The following is a 19,967-nucleotide window of genomic DNA, read 5'->3' as shown; positions in this document are numbered from 1 at the left end:
TCGTTCCTCTTTGTGGCCGAGTAATATTCCATTGTGTATATACGTGCCACATCTTTATCCACTCGCCTGGCGACGGACATTTAGGTTGCTTCCATGATATTGGATGCGTTTTTATTCTGAGAAGGGACCCATAGGCTTCTCCAGACTGCACAGGTGTCCAGGGCACAAATCTTTCCGGATCTTTCCCTAGTTCCAAACAAGTAGATACCCTAAGCTTGTAAAATGTCGATGCTCAGGCCCGTCCCAAGATCCACTAAGTCAGCACCTCAGGGACCAGGACCTAGGTGCGTGTGTGTTTCACAAGCTCCCCAGGTGACGGGGCTGCGGTCAGCTCAAGTCAGAGGTCTGTTATTTGGAAACCTCTGACTTAGATCATCTGTATCCCAGTAACCCAGCCCTCGGAATTTGGAGGTGACTCTGCTGAGAGGCTGGAGCACAGAGAGACAAGGTCTTCTCACACTTCTGGAAGTGTATAAGGTGGGAAAGAGTACGGGGCTTAAACAGACCCCAGTTTACTTTGGGGCCTTATTAAGCGTGTGTCTGGGGCATGCTCCTTAACGCCCCGAGCCTCAGTTTCCTCCTCTGTAACTTGGGGAAGGACCTGCCTCACAGGTTTGTTGTGAAAATGAAATAAAATCATGAACATCCAGTACTTTGCAGAGTGGCTGAGTAGGTCTTAGGTACCATTGTTGTTAAAGATAGTGATGTTGGGCTTCTCTGGTGGCGCAGTGGTTGAGAGGCCGCCTGCTGATGCAGGGGACGCGGGTTCGTGCCCCGGTCCGGGAAGATCCCCCATGCCGCGGAGCGGCTGGGCCCGTGAGCCATGGCCGCTGGGCCTGTGCGTCCGGAGCCTGTGCTCCGCAACGGGAGAGGCCACAGCAGTGAGAGGCCCGCGTACTGCAAAAAAAAAAAAAAAAAAGATAGTGATGTTCTTGCTTGTGAGCTAGGAGCTATTCTGTGGCTGGCATGGGAAGCAATGGTCATAGAAAGGCAGTGAGACCTGGCTTCCAAAGCTCGGTAGGGTGTTTGTCCTAGAGGTTCCAGTGCAGCTGTGTTCAGCTGTGTTAGAGGATCTGCTCCCAGAGTTTCCAACACCAACTATCCCAGATGGGCTGACATGTCACCAGGAGTACGGGGCTGTCTGCTGATGCCTCTTCCATGATCCCGAGAGGGCAGCATCCCTCCTGACTACCCCACTCCTTCCCGTGGAATGTAGCATCTCCTTTTGTGGAAGAAGCTCCTTCCTGTCTGCGGGCCAGAAGCTACTTTTCCTCCATATGGGAAGCACTTCAACCAAATCTCCTCCGTTTCTGAGAGGGGACTTGAAATGTTTTCCCAAAGCGGGCCTCTAAGCTAATAACAAAAGGTGCTACAATTTCATAGGCAACTAACTACTTCAAGATGAATCTTCTGAAGGCACGTTTTCCTTTGCAGAACCTCTTCTGCATTCTCGACACCCTTCTATTGGCCCTGTTCTCTCCGGGTTCCTCCAGGGCAGTGCCCTGTGATGAAATCCAGGGAAAATGTAGGAAGGATATTGTGTTAGTTTGCTAGGGCTGCCACACCAAAGCACCACAAGCCTGGGTGGCTTGAACAACAAAAATTCATTTTCTCACACTTCTGGAGGCTAGAAGTTCGAGATCAAGGTGTCGGCAGAGTTGATTTCTTCTGACGCCTCTCTCCTTGGCTTGTAGATGGCCAGATTCTGTCTGTGGCCTCGTATGCTCTTCTCTCTGTGTGTGCATGTCTGTGTCCTAATCTCCTCTTCTTATAGAGACACCAGTCCTATTGGATTAGGGCCCCACCCTAATGACCTCAGTTACCTTCAATTCTCTCATTAAAGGCTCTATCTCCAAATGCAGTCACGTTCTGAGGTCCTGGGAGCTAGGGCTTCAACATATAAATTTGCCAGGGGGTCGGAGGGTGGAGGTGGGGGAATGCAATTCAGCCCATAACAGTCATGATTTCTTCCTGTCCCCTGAGCATTCCTCCTAGGACCCAGGGGTGGCAAGAAAAGGCAGGAGCAAACAGCATCTGTTAAGGATGTCAGACACGATGAACTTCAATCACAGGCTGGATTGTGTTTCAAATTCTCCAGGACAAAGGCCTTGAGGCAGCCTTTGAAGTAACCCCAAGCTGCTGGTTCTTTAAGGTTTCAAAATCAGTGCCATTCAATGGCATTCTAAGAACTATCGGAAACCCAACCCCACAGACCCCAGGATTTTCACAAAAGGGAAAAAAGGGTGCATTCAAGATAATACAGTGTCATTCCTGTGTTTTCTCTGAGCCAGAGAGCGGGCAGACTTATTTTGGTCAGGCTGGCTTTTTTTGGACCGCGCTTTCTGTGAATGGGTAGTGAGCTCAGGTGTTCGGCCTCACAGCCTCTGTAGGAGCCAGGCCCCTGGCTACTTACAGCAGCAGAAGTCAGCAGGTAGGAGATGACATGTTAGAATTGTTCAGATAGACCCCAGGCCTGGAAGATCTGCCGGACACAGCGTTGAGAGCAAGAGCAAAGCAGTGCCAGGGAGAACTGTTTAAAAATCTAAAAGACTATTTCCCTTTATCATCTCTGCTGCTGCCTACCATTCCAGCCATTTCCCAAACATGAAACTGGCCCCATGCAGGGCAGTGGACAGAATAGGATGAGAGCGCATCACTGCCATCGTCAGTATTCAGATGCAATAGTCAGCCTCCACAGACGCGGAGGAATGCATTGTTTTCTGGGAGAGAAATGGAAATAAAATTACTGGGTTGGAAGGAAGCTCTGGGAGGCCACTTGCTTCAGGTCATCGAATCCATTCAAAGCCTGGGATTCCTGTAGATGTTTAAAAATTCTACACACTGGGCTTCCCTGGTGGCGCAGTGGTTGAGAGTCCGCCTGCCGATGCAGGGGACACGGGCTCGTGCCCCGGTCCGGGAGGATCCCACATGCCCGTGAGCCACGGCCGCTGAGCCTGCGCGTCCGGAGCCTGTTGCTCCTCAACGGGAGAGGCCACAACAGTGAGAGGCCCGCGTACCGCCAAAAAAAAAAAAATTCTACACACTTTCAAGTCAAAACAGGAGATGGGGCATCTCTGGGCCTGGTTATTCTGGCCACTGGAACAAGCAAACCTCCAAACCTCAGGGGCTTCGCTGAGATTTTAGTAAAAACCAATTGTGGATGTTCACGGTTGGCAGGTAGCCTTCCTTGTGGTCACTTGGGGACCTTGGCTCCTTCCACATGTGGCTCCTCCACCTTTAATAGGTGACTTCCAAGGTCCCTGTGCAGTGGGAGAGAGAGGATGGAGAAAGCATACTGGTTTTTCAACCACATCAGCCCTGGGGGACACGCCTCCCCTAGGCTCCCATACACGGTGAGAATGAGTCTTAAGGCCACACCTCCCGTGGGGAAGCCAGACTTGTGGGTGCCCAGGAGGCTGTGGTGCCCAGGCTGCAGCCTTTGCCATAGAGTCTGCAGGAACCGGTGCTGACACTGGCAGAGGTTGGCCCCATCTTTCCCATGAGCAGTGCCGTGTCTAGGTTTGTTTCGTCAGGGACGGTTATGGGCCCAAGGAGAGCATCACATGATCCTCTGGTCCACCTGGGCACCACAATAGAAGCTGGAATCCAATAAAAGAGACTGACATTTGTCACCTTCTTAGCATATGCATGTCTACTCCCACCATGAGGATCCTTTCTTGATCAAAGCCCTAAGGTTTACACCAAAAATCTTGAAGAGGTGGTGAAATCTACGAACATCGTAACTCACCAGGCCCCCAGCTACCAGCCGCAGGCCCAGATTGACTTAGGAGGGTCGTCTGATGGTTCTGAGTTTCTTTTTGTGCCCAGACGCCAGTGAACCGGGATCTGTGTTTGTCTTTCCCTTGCTTTAAACCACGCAGCGTCTCCAAGAGCACTGAATGGCATGATGGCCTGGAATTTCTGGGCTCCAGACTCGCCTATGGTGGCAGCATCCTGGCCCCTAAGGTCACCCCTGCCCAGTCCTTGCTGACCATCAGTAACGACTGGGTCATCCACTTTGCCCCTGAGTCCTGGACCCTGATGCTCCATCCTGTCCCTTTCCAGAATCACAGCTCATTATCAGTCCAGTTACTAGTCCAGCATTTAAAACATTAGTTGACGTTCTCAGCAGTTGATGCAAAAAGAAAAGGCTTGTATGGAATTATTGGAAGGGTTCTGAGGAGCCCCCAGCCTTGAAAGGTCTCCTTGTCTTAATGTCTTTCGAGGGGGCCGGGAGGTGGACTCGCTTCCGTCTACATTTACCTTCCAGTTATTCTTCCCGCTCTTTTTTCTTTGCGGATCCTGGGAAGCTGAGCGTGTGTTCATCCATCAGGGTGGCCTCCTGTGCGAACCAGCTCACAGGGGAAGGAAACTGGTTACGCCCCTCATCTCAGCTGCAGGAGGAGGGAGTGGAAAGGGAATGGAAACCTTCCTGCACCTGGACGATGCCTCCTGGTGACCCCATCACCACCAAGGCCAGTGTGTTTGGTGATGTCCTTCCTGTGGGCACCAGCCAGAGGCCCTCCTGCTGTCACTGCTCAGGACACAGCTCATTTGCAGCCACTCTCGTGGTCAGCAAGTAATCGCTAACTTGGGTTTTCCCAGCATTTCCTATGAGCCACCATCGTGATGACAAGTTTTACGTACATCACCTCGTCTCCTCCTCAGCACATCTGTCAAATAGGGTGCTGTTATCACCTGCCCTTCATGGTTGAGGAAACCAAAGCCCAGAGATGAGCATATTGCAGCTGCCATGTGGCCGAGCTGGACGTGAGCCTAGCGCTTCAAAGCCAGCCCTGCCCTTTCGTGATATCACAGTCCACAGCAGTCACAATACTAGTTTGTGGGAAGCCTGGAACCAGCGGGCCCCGCAGTTCCCGTAGTGACTCTCAGGGTCCTCGACGCCCACTTCCTCCCGTCTGCAGAAGGGGGCCCCGCCCTCCCCTTACCAGCTCTCCCCACCGCCCTTGGCTCTGTCTTGGCCTCAGATCCTGGTCTGGGGCACCGGGATGGATGGCTTGTTGTGTGGTGCTTCTCAAACTCTGTCTGGACTTGGACATGTCCGCTGTTGCCGACTTTGGCGGTTCACCCTTGGGATCCAAGCTTTGGAACTTGAGTGAGGGGTTCTCACGTTTCTATCCCCAGTGACAAGGGACAGTGGGGCTCCCTCTGGCCCCCACTGGGGAAGAAAGAAGAGTTAGCTAAGCAGCCGGGTTCTCCCCAAGGCATGTCTCAGGCAGCCTGTGTCCTAAGGAATGGGATGAGAGGTCCTTACTAGCCGATGGCCAGTGGGTAGATGGGCTGTTTCATCTGGTGGCGCTACGGAGGGCTCATCCGTCCTGGCCTCTCGTTAGTTCTAGTCCAAAACTGCAGGCAACCCCGAAGCCACAGTCCCCTTCTGCAGATTTCTGGGAGAGGTAATTGTCAAGGTCTTTTAGTTAACCCTGACCAAGTCAGTTTCAGTGAGGGAACTCGGGCGCTAGAGAAAGCGATCACAACCTTCGAGGGCCTTTTGAACCGTGGCGGCGGGATACTCTTTGAAGCATGCGGCCATTCCAGTCTCCTTCCAGGTCACTGTACACAATCTCAGAGCTCTGGCCCTTTGGGGTTAAAGACAGAATTGAATGTAAATTAAAGAAGATGTGGTGTACATCTACAATAGAATACTACTTGGCCATAAAAAAAAGAATAAAATCACGCCATTTGCAGCAACATGGATGGACCTAGAGAGTATCATACTAAGTGAAGTAAGTCAGACAGAGAAAGACAAATACCATATGATGTCACTTATATGTGGAATCTGAAATATGATACAAATGAACTTATTTTCAAAACAGAAACAGACTCACAAACCTAGAAAACAAACTTATGTTAAGCAAATGGGAAAGGGGGTGGGGGAGGGATATATTAGGAGTATGGGATTAGCAGATACAAACTACTCTGTATAAAATAGATAAACAAAGACATACTCTATAGCACAGGGAACTATATTCAATATCCTGTAAAAAACCGTAATGGAAATAATATGAAAAAGAATATATACATACATATACACATATATATACATTTTGCTGTACACCAGAAACTAACACAACATTGTAAATCAGCTATACTTCAACAAAAACTAAAAATTAAAAAAAAAAAGAACTGAATCGAATTCACTTTCCTCTGTGGTTGAGATCGTTCATCCACAATGGCGCCCTACCAACTCCTCTTTAATCCTAGGCAAAATGCAGACTGAGTGAGAGTAGAGCATGGTTGCACATGTGGGGAGATTAATGCAGTGTTATCACCGCCCCCCCTTCTGGCTGCTTCCACCCCAAGGTTCTAGGGCGGTCCTCAACACTTTCCTGGAATTCCAGTTTTAAACTCTGAGGAAAGAACAAAGGCTATGAGTAGGATTCATGTCTCAGTTATCTTTGCATCCCTGGCAACATTTAGCTCTGAGCTCTGGTCTTAGTGAACACGTATGCAGCATTGAATTGAATGACTAAGCGAAGTGAAAGGCATCAGGCTGGGTGTTGGGGATGCAAAGATGGGTAAAATGCTTGATATCTCCTTAGTCGGAGCTGCTTTTTCAAGAAGGGATAGTCCAAAGGAAGGAGTCTGTAAACAGGACAGAGACGGCAGGGCAGAGACAGCAGCCAGCGAAAGCCAATGTGGGGCCGTCTAAGGAGAGGGAAAGAGAGGTGGGCAAGGGAGGGGGAAAGACGGGGCCAAGCTGACCCAAAAGCGCCGGATTAAGGCTGCTTTGAGCTGTTCTTCTAACATAGAAGCCCAGCCCTCTCTGACCATATCATGCTAGCAGGCTGGATAGTAAGACTGGCGAAAACTTTAAATCAGTGAGCATAAACCTGATTTATTTGCTCCCACCCCCTCCCCTTATTATCCTTTTACGTGCATAAGCAACAGCAACTAACATCAAAAGAAAAGGAGAAAAAGCCCTCCCAACACCCTTTTCATGCTCCATCAATCAAGCTGCTCTCAGTATGCGTTTCTTTTCTCCCCTGAATCACGTGGACTTTGCCAAGCTTCGTTTTAATTCCTCATCTTGCATTAAGAGAAATGACCTGTGGGGAGGCGGAATCCCACGGGAAGCAGAGAATGGAGGAGGGCTGGCTGCACCTCAAAGAAATCTATGTGGTCAACGTTTGTGTACATCTTTATGAAGATGTCCTTGCGGCACCTGTGAACATATAGCCGTTTTAAGACATGGGGGGGTTGAGGAAGATGGGGGAAGAGTAAGATGTGGAGATCACCTTCCTCCCCACAGATACATCAGAAATACATTTACACGTGGAACAACTCCTACAGAACACCTACTGAACGCTGGCAGAAGACCTCAGACCTCCCAAGAGCCGTGTGGATGAAAGGCTCTTGGTGCTCCAGCCAGGAGTCAGGGCTGTGCCTCTGAGGTGGGAAAGCCGAGTTCAGGACACTGGTCCACAAGAGACCTCCCAGCTCCACGTAATATGAAACGGCGAAAATCTCCCAGAGATCTCCATCTCAACACCAAGACCCAGCTCCACTCAACGACCAGCAAGCTACAGTGCTGGACACCCTATGCCAAACAACTAGCAAGACAGGAACACAGCCCCACCCATTAGCAGAGAGGCCTAAAATCATAATAAGGCCTCAGACACCCCAAAGCACACCACCGGACATGGACCTGCCCACCAGAAAGACAAGAGCCAGCCTCATCCACCAGAACACAGGCACTAGTCCCCTCCACCAGGAAGCCTACACAGCCCACTGAACCAACCTTAGCCACTGGGGGCAGGCACCAAAAACAACGGGAACTACGAACCTGCAGCCTGCAAAAAGGAGACCCCAAACACAGTAAGATAAGCAAAATGAGAAGACAGAAAAACACACAGCAGATGAAGGAGCAAGGTAAAAACCCACCAGACCTAACAAATGAAGAGGAAATAGTCAGTCTACCTGAAAAAGAGTTCAGAGTAATGATAGCAAAGATGATCCAAAATCTTGGAAACAGAATAGAGAAAATGCAAGAGAAATGACTTGCATCGACTGCCAGTAGAATCCAGGTATTTAGGCGTTCTCGCCGCTGCGGTGTTTAAATTGAGGTATGTTTTGAGGTCCATATTGGTAAGTCCTATTACTGAGAAACAGTAATAAATAAAGGAGAGTTTGAAATTGAATTTTTGGAAAAGGACTTGAGGAGGAAAGCCATTATGTGCCCATCCAGTGTAGTGCAGAAACTGCGCACGTAGACTGGGAAACGCCAGCGCACTGTCCCCAGGATGGCAGAGGGGAGCGCTGAGGGGCTACTGTGAGTCCTCGCCTCTGGGAAGCGGGTTACCAGGGAGTCCCGAAACGGATTGGGAGGACGGAAGTAACAAATAAAATACTCTCTTAGCCAGCAATCTGTGTTGTCTTGAACAGATTTTGCCAGCCAGCAAAAGGCTAAAATTTGCTTGCCCTTAGATTACCGAATGGGGTTATTTACATAATTTCTGCACTAAGCATTCCTTCAGTGTTGCTTTTAACATTGTAAATGGGTTTAAGTGGTTTCCAAAGTGACTTCACATCTGATACCGGGAAGAATTCCTGTCTCTGGGGAGGCAACATCGAGAGACCAGCTCCAGAGCATTAGGGCTTCCCTCCCTAAGAGAGAGGATGGGAGGGGTCCCCAGGACAGGGCTTCCAGGTTCTCTGGGGTCAGATACTAGCTCAGGCCTTGAAAGGAGCACATGCAAGTAAGGACCCTGGAGGTGAAGGTCGGGGGCTCCCTTTCTGTGCAGGGATGGATTATAGGGGCTGCAGGGGCCTGTGTGGCCCTAGAACACTTCGTGATCCAGAATACCAGGATGTGGTCACAGGAACCACATTGGTTTATTTACCTCTGTGTCCTTTGACTCCCCTCCCCCACTTTTTTTAGGGGTAAACTTTTTTCTCTCCTATATTTCAAATCTACGTGACAAAATCTAGAGAAACATATGTTTTCTTCTCTCCTGAGAGATGTCAGTGAAATCTCCTGTTACTTCAGGTATCTGTCCCTTTGAGTTGGGAAGAAAGCTTGCTAAAAACAGACTGGAGGCCTTCACAGAGAAGCCTGCCGCTTTCTGGCTGGCTGACCTGTCAACTGTCTGCCATTCTCCCATTGGAGTCCTGAGATTCCTCATTCTCACGTGGAGAAAAGCCAAACATAACTTGTGAAAAGCAGCATCGTGAAAGACATCAGAGTAGGACACTGCATCGTTTCCAGGTAGCCTGGGGGGGTGCAGGGCTGCCTTGCTAGGTTTGGCTGAGACACCAGGATGGAGAGCCTGGGGCACCTCGGGGGAGAGGGAGAAAGTGACTTGTTTAATGTCATACAGCTGGTCTTTGGAGGACGTTGAACAAGAATATTGGCCTCTGCTGCGGTTCATTCTTCTGCACCTCACAGCCCTCTCCACGCCAGCTCTACACAGAGCCCGGGGGACAGACCGCCCATAAGGAATGATTTGAAAGGTCTTGCACACTGACATCCAAAAAGATGATGAAGACTGAGGCAAGAGAAAGAGAAATGACACTGGAAGGCAACTTCATTTTCACCCTAAGGCCTCAGCTCATGATAAAAAGACAAACAACCCATTTAAAAAGTGGGCAGGGGATCTGAATAGACATTCCTCCAAAGACAGACAAATGACCAGTAAGCACATGAAAAGATACTCAACATCATTAGCCATGAGGGAAATGCAAATCAAAACCATAATGCGATACTACTTCACACCCACTAGGATGGATATAATCAAAAAGATGGACAAGAACAAGGGTTAGCGGGGATGGGGAGAATTTAGAACCCTCATTACACTTCTGGTGGGAATGTAAAATGGTGCAGCCGCTTTGGAGAAGTCTAGCAATTCATCAAAGGTTAAACATAGAGTTACCCTATGACCCAGCAATTCCACTCCTAGGGTATGTCCCCAAAGGAGATGATAACGTATATCCAGATAAAAACTTGCATGTGAATGTTCATAGCAGGGTTATTTGCAATAGCCAAAATGGAAACAACCCGAGTGTCCATCAACTGATACATGTATAAACAAAATGTAGGACACCCATACACTGGAATCGTATTCTACTATAAAAAGGAATGCAATAATGATATTTGTTACAACATGGGTAAAGCTTGAAAACATGATGCTAAGTGAAAGAAGTCAACCATCTGAGATCCTCACCAAGCTCTGCTTTGCTTTTTTCAGTCCTCCGGAGCCTCCCCAAACTGGAATCCATCCCTTGAATCTTCTTTTCCCCATCTCTCTGTGTGTTTATTTATTTATCTATTTTTGTCACAGCTTTGTTGAGATAGTCACATACTACTCTAGCTTGCCCATTTAATGTGTACAACTCAATGGTTTTTAGTATATTCAGGAGTTGTGCAGTATTCACCACTATCGATACGAGAACATGTTCATCACCCTAAAAAGAAACCCATACCCGCTAGCAGTCACTCTATTCCTCTGACCCCACCCTCAGCCTTAGGCAACCATCAACTCAGTTTCTGTCTCTATGGATTTTCTTTTACTGGACATTTCATATAAATGGAATCAAATAACATACAGTCCTTTGTGACCGGCCTCTTTCACTTACGTAAGTTGTCAGGGTTCATTCAGGCTGTAGCGTGTGTCTGTTTTTATTGCTAAATAATATCGTATGGATATATCATATTTTGTTTATCAGTTGATGAACCTTTGCCTAATCCTAGATCATGAACTTGACTCTTCCGTTTTCTTCTAAGTGTTCTATAGTTTTGGCTCTTACATTTAGGTTTTTGATCTGTTTTGAGTTAATTTTTGTATATGTTGTGAGGTAGTGGTCCAAATTCATTGTTTTGCATGTTGCCCCAGAAGTTGAAGTCCTCCAAATTTGTTCTCTTCAAGGTTATTTGGGGTCCCTTGTATTTCTATATGAAATATAGGATCAGTTAATTTCTGCAAAGAAGCCTTTGGGGTTTTGATAAGAATTGTGTTGAATTTTAAATCAATTTGGGAAGTATTGCTAACATAACAGTATTAAATCTTCTAATCTGTGAACATGAGATGTCTTTCTGTTCATTCTCAGAATCCTGAAACTGTCTAGGGCCGCATACCCATGGAACTCTGTGGGTTTGTATGTTGCCCACTCCTGGAAATTCAGCCACCTTCTTTTACCCTGTAAGGTCTCTTGCCTCTATTCCCCCATAGGCCTTTTGCCATATTTTGCTTCCCTGACTTGGCTTCCTTCCACTGCCAACAGCTGAGTCTGCCCCAGTTCATGGGGGCATCTAGTTGTCAGGTCACAAATCAAACTAGTCTGGATCACCTGCTGTCTACCAATCTCATAGCTCACATTCTCCTCCTTGAAGAAACAGGCAAGGTGAAGATTCTTGGTTATGAGGAGAATTTTCCATCTGTATTATTTCCTTGTGGTGCAGCTAGAGTTGGGAAATAGAAACAGAAGATCACACACACACACACACACATACACACACACACAAATTTGCCACTACATTCAATCAATAAAGGCCCAGGGGAGGTGGGCAAACACTCGAGAGGGTCCCAGTATCCTCAAGGAGGGAGTTTGGGAAACTGAAGGTAGAAAGGCTTGAAGTGACCTAGGTTGGGATGAGCATACGTGGTCTGTGCTGACCTGAGTTAGCTCACCAGCACACTCTCATTTACAGAGAGTGTACAGGACTGTCTCATGGGTCCCTGAAACCTCTCTGTGTCTTCTTCCTCTTCTCCTCACCAGTACCAGGAATTCATTTTCACAAATCAGTCCTTCCTGACCATCAGAAATGCTTTGATTGTCCTTCTTGGGACTGAGAGAAGCTGGGTGGTCCTGTTTTCCTCTGGGAACAGGGCCTTTTGAGCCTGGAAGCCTGCCGTGCTCCTGCAAGAGGATGGCAAGTTGTCACTTCCTTGGGCTTTTGCATCCCTTAGAGGCAATTAACATTTCAGCCTTCCACTTAAATATGCTAGCAACAAGTGCAACCTGCACATGATGGCATTGGGGTGGATGCTTCCAGAAGGCCCGGCGTCTGTGCTCTTAGGACTCCAAAACAGAGCATATTAGCAAATGGAGAATTAAACCGTTGTACACTTTGTGCTGATACGAATAAAGATATTCTGTTTTTTTAGTTTGAATTTGCCATTATAGCTCCGTAGGGCCCAGCTTCAGCCAGATGGGAAATAAAACCTTCACAGGTGACAATTGTGCACCACTGAGAACTTAAGAAAACCCATGCGTCACCAGGAGCACATCACATGTATTGGCGTTTCTTAGGAAGAGCTGCATTTTAATATCCTGAACTGCTGTATCTATGAAAAGCTCCCCGAAACCATCTTTTCTACCAGTTTTAGTCAGGTGAGGTTAGGTTATGCTGCAGTAACAAACCAACCCCGAAAGCTCAGTGGCTTTATATGTGAAAACACATTTCTCACTCAGGCTGTCTCCTGAACCATTGCTTTCGGGCCTGGGGGAGGGAGCAGTGGCCTCTGGGAATTTCTGTGTCAGGCTGATGAAGTCCCTGCCCCCCTCCCCAGGTGTGGCTGTGCGGGGGCAGCATGGAGGTCCTGCCTTGCTCACGGGTGGCCCACATCGAGCGGAAGAAGAAGCCGTACAACAGCAACATCGGCTTCTACACCAAGAGGAACGCTCTCCGGGTTGCCGAGGTCTGGATGGACGATTACAAGTCTCATGTGTACATAGCGTGGAATCTGCCACTGGAGGTAGGACCGAATAGCCCTTCCCCATCACCCTAGAGCACTGACGTTATGTTTGATGGGTCACTGATCCCTTTACTAAGCCAATGGTTCCTCCCCAGAAAGAGGCTCACCCTTGCAAAATTATAAGTGTACTCTGAGGTGGCTTACAGACCTCCAGGTTTTAGAACCCCTGCTTTACATGGGGATCAGCACCATGGAAATCTCTAGATCCATTTACAGAGATTAGCGGGGTCTCACTGTGTTAATTCTGGTCTCCTATTAATCTTGACACCCTGCTTCTGAATGTACACGTGTCCAGAAGATCGTTGCCCAACGTTTTTGGCACCAGACCCTGCCGTCTGCTCTCACAGTGTGCCCTCCCGTGGAGCTCCAGCTGCCCCGTGACGTATGTCCCTGCTGTATGCTGGTTCCTTGTTTACGTGGCTCTTCGGTTCTCTTCCATATTCTACCCAGAATATAATCTCGGAAAATCCCCATGTTACTACAGCCCCACAGGAGTATTGCATGGCGGTTGTGCTCTGGCTTGGTTGGGATCCCAGCCCTGCCATTTACGGTTATGACATCCTGAACAAATCTACTTATCATCTCTGTATCTTAGGTTCCTCAGCTATAAAATGGGGGAAATAGCAGGTCCTCCTTCCTAGGTTGATTGTGAGAACTAAATCAGAAGTACTTACTCTAAGTACTAAAGTACTAAAACTAAGTACATGTGATGTACTTAAAGCACAGGGTATGGAATGTTGGCAAGCATTTCTGTCCTCCAGAGCACAGCGGGGTGACCTATACCCTCAGCCACAGGTGGGTTTATCTGTTCAGCCAGAGCACATGTAGGTGTCCGAGCTGTGGCATTGTTCCCACTGAGAAGTGGCAGCCCCTGCGTTTCAGGAGGCTGGAGCCCAGGACAGCAGAAATGCAGTTGAATATGTGCGGGTTTGTGGATAAAGAGGCTAAAAGTGAAGAATTTTTATATGATTGTTGTTACAATTATTGAAATCATGTTCTAAAGCACTGAAAACCCCCTTATGGCCATGCAGCACTTTATAGCTGTTCAACTAGAAATGATTTTCCACATTATTATATAAAAATGGGCAACCTTTTTTGAGCTCCTTACACTCTCCCAGGTACTCGCTAAGTTTCTTATTTGCAATATTTCATTTAGCCCTCACAACAACCTCATGACAGAGGAACTGCCTGCCCTGGTGTTCTCCTCTGTAAACCAGAGATTGTTAACCCTGGTCTCATAGGGCTCCTGGAAGGATAAAAATGAGGCTTAAAACAGAGCATAACAAATAGTAAGTGCTCAATAAATGCTAGCTTGATATGAACCCACTGTGATGTCCATTTTACAGATGAGTAAACTGCAGCTCTGGCAAGTTAAATTGACTTGCTTAAGGTCCTACACCCAGCACATGGCAGGGCAAGGATGTGAACTGGCATCTTCACTCAACTCTGCCCACAGCCCTGTGACGTCAGTGGAACAGACGTTGTCATTTTTCTTGTTTGCAGATGAGAGTTGTGATCTAGGATGGGCGTGTGACTTGGGGTCCGAAGAAGTGAGGGCTGCCAACCCTATTTCAGTGCTTCTCCATCATTACAAACCACCTCGGTCCCTAATGCCAGTGTTCCCTACCGGGCTTTTCATAAATGAGCATCCTCTTTAATCACGCTAAGGATATTAAAACAAAGAGTTAAATATCACTGCCCAGGTTTGCCTTTGGATATTAATGTTTGACATTTAAAGGGACTTTTCTTTAAAAAAAAATCACTGTTTAGCTGCTGAAGAAGAAATCTTAATGAAATCATTTAAACATTTCTCCTGCTCCAAGATGATGCTTGGCTGTCCGCCGTGGAGGAGAGCGTATCCTGTTTGCACTGGGTCACAGCCATCCTGTGACTGGCTCTGGAATCGTATTTCAGCTACCTTATTTTCCCCTGTCAGCACACAGCAGCACATTACAGGTTCGCTTCTGTAAAAGCAGAGTGAATTATTCATTAGAGCATCATTACAAGCTTTGCAGTGGAAAATTATTTTCACATCTGCATATAATGAACTTCGCAAAGAGCCAGCAAAGGGGGGAAATTACACGTGTACGGAAAAGAAAGATGGGAGGAGGTTATAGATGTTTATTTTCTCGTCTTAGTCAAATGATTCCTCTAATAATTGGGTCCTGAGAGTCACTGAAGAAATGGCAGAGATGGAGATGGGGCCTAGGTTGTCAATATCAGTGTGTCGCGGGATCCCTTTCATGATGGTAAGGTCGGCTGACGTTGGGGGTTGCGTGCTGTGCTCGGGGGACAGTATTGTCTAGCTCGGGGCTAGAGGATCAAGTAGGGGCTTCAGATTTCTCTCTGACGGTTTCCCCGAAGGTGACGCTGCCTGTCCTCCACTCTGGCCAGCGCCCCCTGGTCACTAATGCCCTTTGCTTACTTTCAGAATCCAGGAATTGACATAGGCGATGTCTCTGAAAGAAAAGCCTTAAGGAAAAGTTTAAAGTGTAAGAATTTCCAGTGGTACCTGGACCACGTCTACCCAGAAATGAGAAGATACAATAATACCATTGCCTACGGGGAGGTAATTAAGACCACGCATGCTCTCGGCTTGGGTGGCTGTGCGGTGGGCTGTGGATTGCTTTGCTGGGGGAAAACAGGGAACAGGGTCTTTCGCTCGTTCACTCATTCAATGATTAGTTTTTGGAGGTGCAGGCTTTGACAGCAAGGCTCTCACCGGCTGGTGGGGGGATACATGTAATCAGTGGGGGCGTGGGCGGTGTGGAGTGTGGAATGGACCATGAGTTCTGTTTAGGACATTCTGAGGTCCCCTGGGACATGTACCTGGGACACTGAGCAGGAAGTTGGGTGTAAAGAGAGGCGGGGACTGGACCTGTCTGTCCACTGCCCAGTGCCGTGGGCCGGAGCCACTTAACTGCCAAAGAAAGGGTACGGCTGCTCTTCTCAGATTTTCTATGATGTCACCTTTCTGAATATTGAAACAGATTGACTTCTCTCTTAGTACAAATGCCATAAACCTGCATTTTAGAAAAGTTTGAAAATAGCGATAATAGCAATGAACACTTACAATGTGCCGGTACTGTTCTAAGTGCTTTTCACATATGTGTTCAGTCACCCTCACTTTACTAGGCAGTAGTGTTATTTCCATTTTATTGATAGGAACGCTGAGTAGAGACATGAAATACATTATCTAAGGTCTCACAGCTTGTAAGTCATGAAGCCAGGATTAGACGTAAGCATTCTAATTCCAAAGATAAAGTACATTTGGATGTATGGTCTGCTTTACTGTGTGTGTGTGTATTTCTTTTTACTAAAAATATAGTTTTTATATACATACATATACTTTTTATATACACCTGTCTATGGATATAGATATGGGTATAGATGTATATAGATATTTGAAACTAAAACCAGGCTGTCCACAATGCCTAATAATTTGAAATGTTACTAATAATAGAGAATATTTTCCTGTGTTAAGCCTTTTTCTGCAACATTATTAATGGCTGTATAAAATGGTACCTTTTGTGTATGCTGTGTTTTGCTTGAAAACATAGACATTTCTGTTGTTTCCTTTTTTTAAGAAAATATTCTAAGCAGCACTGCTGAGAACATGCATGTGTATAAGCACTTGGGCATCTTCCCTGTTACATCCCTGTGTGTTTGGATGAGGAATCGGTGGCACAGATTCTGGTCAGAGCTCCGGGAGCCCGGTGCTCTGGACCCACCAGAGATAGCCCACTACTTCTGGCATTTGGATTTCTTCCCAGGGCTCCCTGGAACTCCCCGTGACAACCAGGCTGACGCTAGGAAGACTCTCATGGACTTAGAGTGTTTCCTTTTTCTACAACTGTGAAGTTTTCTATTTTATGCGAGAAGCCTTTTGTAGGGAGTACATCAGCCCCAGGTTAAATCATCAAGGTGCAGGCGAAGCGTCCCTGTGGGGCTGGAGTCTGGATGGGGAGCTTGCTTCTTGCAGGGGCAGTGAGTGTAGTGGTTAAGGACTCGTGAAGATTCTGGAGCCAGCCTGCTGGATTCAAGTCCGAGTGGCTCCTTTCAGCTTCTGTCCCCTCATCTGTAAAATGGGGAAGTGAAAGTACCTACTGCGTGGGGTTGTTGGGAAGATGAAACAAGCCGCCATATATAGAGTTCTTAGACCGGTACCTGGTACGTCCTACTACTTATTAATAGGTCCACATGTTTCTCTTTGTTTTTGGTTTTCAAAGATCAACTATAAAGGAGGCATCGAAAAATAGTGGGCAGTAAGTGGATTATTTGTAAGACAATTGGGTAAATTGCCCAGCTCTTTGGAAAAGAGAACAACTTAGATTTTTACAGCATATCATATCCCCAAGTATATTTCAGAAGAACTATAGCATTAAATGAAAGAAAAGAAGCCATGATCGAACCATCCGGAAATAGATATGAATCTGAACTCTGGGGACGGGCTCTCTAAGAGTGAAAGCTATGGAAGAAAATGCAAAGAAAAACGATATTTGATATGAGCTCATAAATATTAAAATAATCTATATATCAACTGAATGGAGAAATAATATTCCAAGCTGGAAATCTGTATGTCATAAATACTGTAGATGAGTGGATAATACCATTAATATATAATGAATTCTGTGAACTGATTTAAATAAAAATTTTGATTTAAATAAGAAAATAAAACATCCCCAAAGAAAAATAGACAAAGTACAAGAGAACATACAAGTGGATGAAATGTTTATATTTATTTCATAATCAAAGAAATTAAAATTTAAAATACACTGAGATAGCTTTTTTCCTTCTACCAAATGAACAAAGGTTCAATTTTGGACTATATGTTGGTACTTTGCCAGCGAGATCTTAGTAATATGAAAAAGCACAGGTCCTCTGGTGAGAGTGCAAATTGAAACAAGCTTTTTAAAAAGCGGTTTGAACCACCTGTATTAAAAGGCTTAATGATAGTCATACTTTCCTCTCCACTCTTATCCCAAGCAAATAATCTGAAATGAGGACAAAGATTTGCGAGTAAAATTGTTCACCTCGGGGATTTATTTTTTCCTTGATCAAAAATTTGAATTTAACTTGAAGGTTAGTTAAATATACTATATTAATAGTTTGCAGTAGTTTGCAGCCAGTTCAAAAGGTGTATACAAAAGTTTAATGATGTGAGAAAAATATTGATAATATAAGACTTAAGAGGAAAAAGTCAGGATTATAAAATTAGATTAGCTACCATTTTAGATCGGAAGTAAGCAAGAGAATAGTATTGGGAGGTGAAACTTCTACGTAGCGGGACAGACAGTTCTTATGTGGAACTGTTTATCATGTTTTCCCAAGTGTCACTAATGTTTATGTGATGATTTTATAAATGAAGAAAAATACCTTTGCAAAGAGAAAGAATAAAAATGAGAAAATGCCAGAAGTCCAGGGCACAGTTCCCCAGGCTGTGGACTGCACAACTCCAGGGCCTGCCCTTTACAAAAAGCACAGTGTAAATGACAGCTGTGGAGCTGAAGGGTGGAGTGGCCTTGGAGATAACATAGAGATCATAATCTGATTTTTGGAAGGGGGAAGCCTTTTGTTTTTGCAGATTTTCCTATCTTTTTAAAGTAATAAATTCAATACATACGTTACATAGAAAACAAAAAGATAAAACTTACGTCAAATCCCAATTCCCGGGACTTCCCCCGTGGCACAGTGGTTAAGAATCCGCCTGCCAATGAAGGGGACACGGGTTCGAGCCCTGGTGTTGGAAGATCCCACATGCCATGGAGCAACTAAGCCTGTGCACCACAACTATTGACCCTGCACTCTAGAGCCCACGAACCACAACTGCTGAGCCCGTGTGCCACAACTACTGAAGCCTGCGCGCCTAGAGCCCATGCTCCGCAACAAGAGAAGCCACCGCAATGAGAAGCCTGCGCACAGCAACGAAGACCCAAGGCAGCCAAAAATTAATTAATTAATTAATTATTTTTTAAAAAATCTCAATTCCCAGCTATGATGGATGTTAACACGTTAGGGCATTGGTTTCTCTTACTCCTTCTCTGCTTGCTGAGCTCACCATATACTGAAATATATTTCAGGTGGACTCTGGTATTAAATGGAAAAAACCAAACTGAATCAAATTCGGTTTGGTAACAAAATCTAGCATTATTTAGACAACTCTGTTTTTAACACTCCTGTGGGTTCTTTTCACCACACCCAGACCCCAGAGCAGTGGGAAAAAGAGGAAGGCAGAGTGAATATCACACTATATGAGTACTTTCTGGCCTTTGTTTTTCGTGTACAATTCTGTTTGGGAGTTTTTCCCCAGGCCAGTGAGGATTTCTGGTTTTAATGCTCCTTGTTCTTTCTTCATTTTTTAGCTAGCTTGTTTGGGGGCTTTTAAAAAGCTTTCTCATCATGTGCACTGTATATGCCCTGTTCTTATAATTACATTTTGGTAACCTCTAATTTATTTTTTAAATGAATCTCTGAGCCTCCAAAATGAAGGGTCAAGTGGTAAGTAATACAAGAACTTTTACCGACCTCTTCATCGGTTGATGTGAATTTTCAGTCTTTCGTTAACATTATGTGGAATGTTAAAACTCAAACATTATTATACTTCATTTGCACTTTATACCTTCTTGAAGAATAACTTTTTAGTCAAATGCAGTTCCGTGACAGAATTTACCATTATTCAGACAATTGTATTTTAATGCTCACTGCTACTAGTTCTTTCTGCCACACCAGACCCCAGCACAGAGGCAAAGGGAGACAGACACCTCTGAGCAGGTGTCAGCCCCTGGTGTTTCTGCCTCACCCTACAAGCAGTGTTGGGGCCTACACCCACTTAGATAATAAGTCTTTCTTCCTTGAGTTGTACATTTTTATTCTGCTCTATCAGCTGGAATGTCTTAAATTAATTTTTAAAGAAAGATATGCAGGGAGGGATAACGTAGGAGTTGGGAATTTGCAGATACTAACTACTACATATAGAGTAAACAGCAAGGTCCTACTGTATAACACAGAGAACTATGTTCAGTATCTTGTAATAAACTATAAAGGGAAAGAATATGAAAAAGAATATATATATAAATACATATAGAGAAGATACACACACACACGCGCACACACACACATATATAACTGAATCACTTTGCTGTACGCCAGAAACTAACACAACATTGTAAATTAACTATACTTCAATAAAAAGAAAAAATTTTTTAAATATATGCAAATACTTTATGTCCTGACTCTTACATGTGTAAGATA

At 45.8% G+C, this 19,967-nt stretch overlaps 1 protein-coding gene across 2 annotated transcripts in view; it reads left to right on the top strand.

The window, feature by feature from the left end:
• GALNT17 (polypeptide N-acetylgalactosaminyltransferase 17) overlaps window positions 1–19,967 on the top strand; it is a 450,254-nt gene that overhangs the window by 407,712 nt on the left and 22,575 nt on the right. For both annotated transcript variants that reach the window (XM_060032206.1, XM_060032205.1), the window contains exons 7-8: window positions 12,531–12,716; window positions 15,148–15,285. In XM_060032206.1, coding sequence (XP_059888189.1) covers window positions 12,531–12,716; window positions 15,148–15,285 — 324 coding nt within the window. The remainder of the gene's footprint in view (window positions 1–12,530; window positions 12,717–15,147; window positions 15,286–19,967) is intronic.

The sequence above is a fragment of the Delphinus delphis genome, chromosome 15 (assembly GCF_949987515.2).
Source record: "Delphinus delphis chromosome 15, mDelDel1.2, whole genome shotgun sequence".
Classification (NCBI taxonomy): Eukaryota; Metazoa; Chordata; class Mammalia; order Artiodactyla; family Delphinidae; genus Delphinus; species Delphinus delphis.
This window is presented reverse-complemented; position numbering and strand designations above follow the sequence as displayed.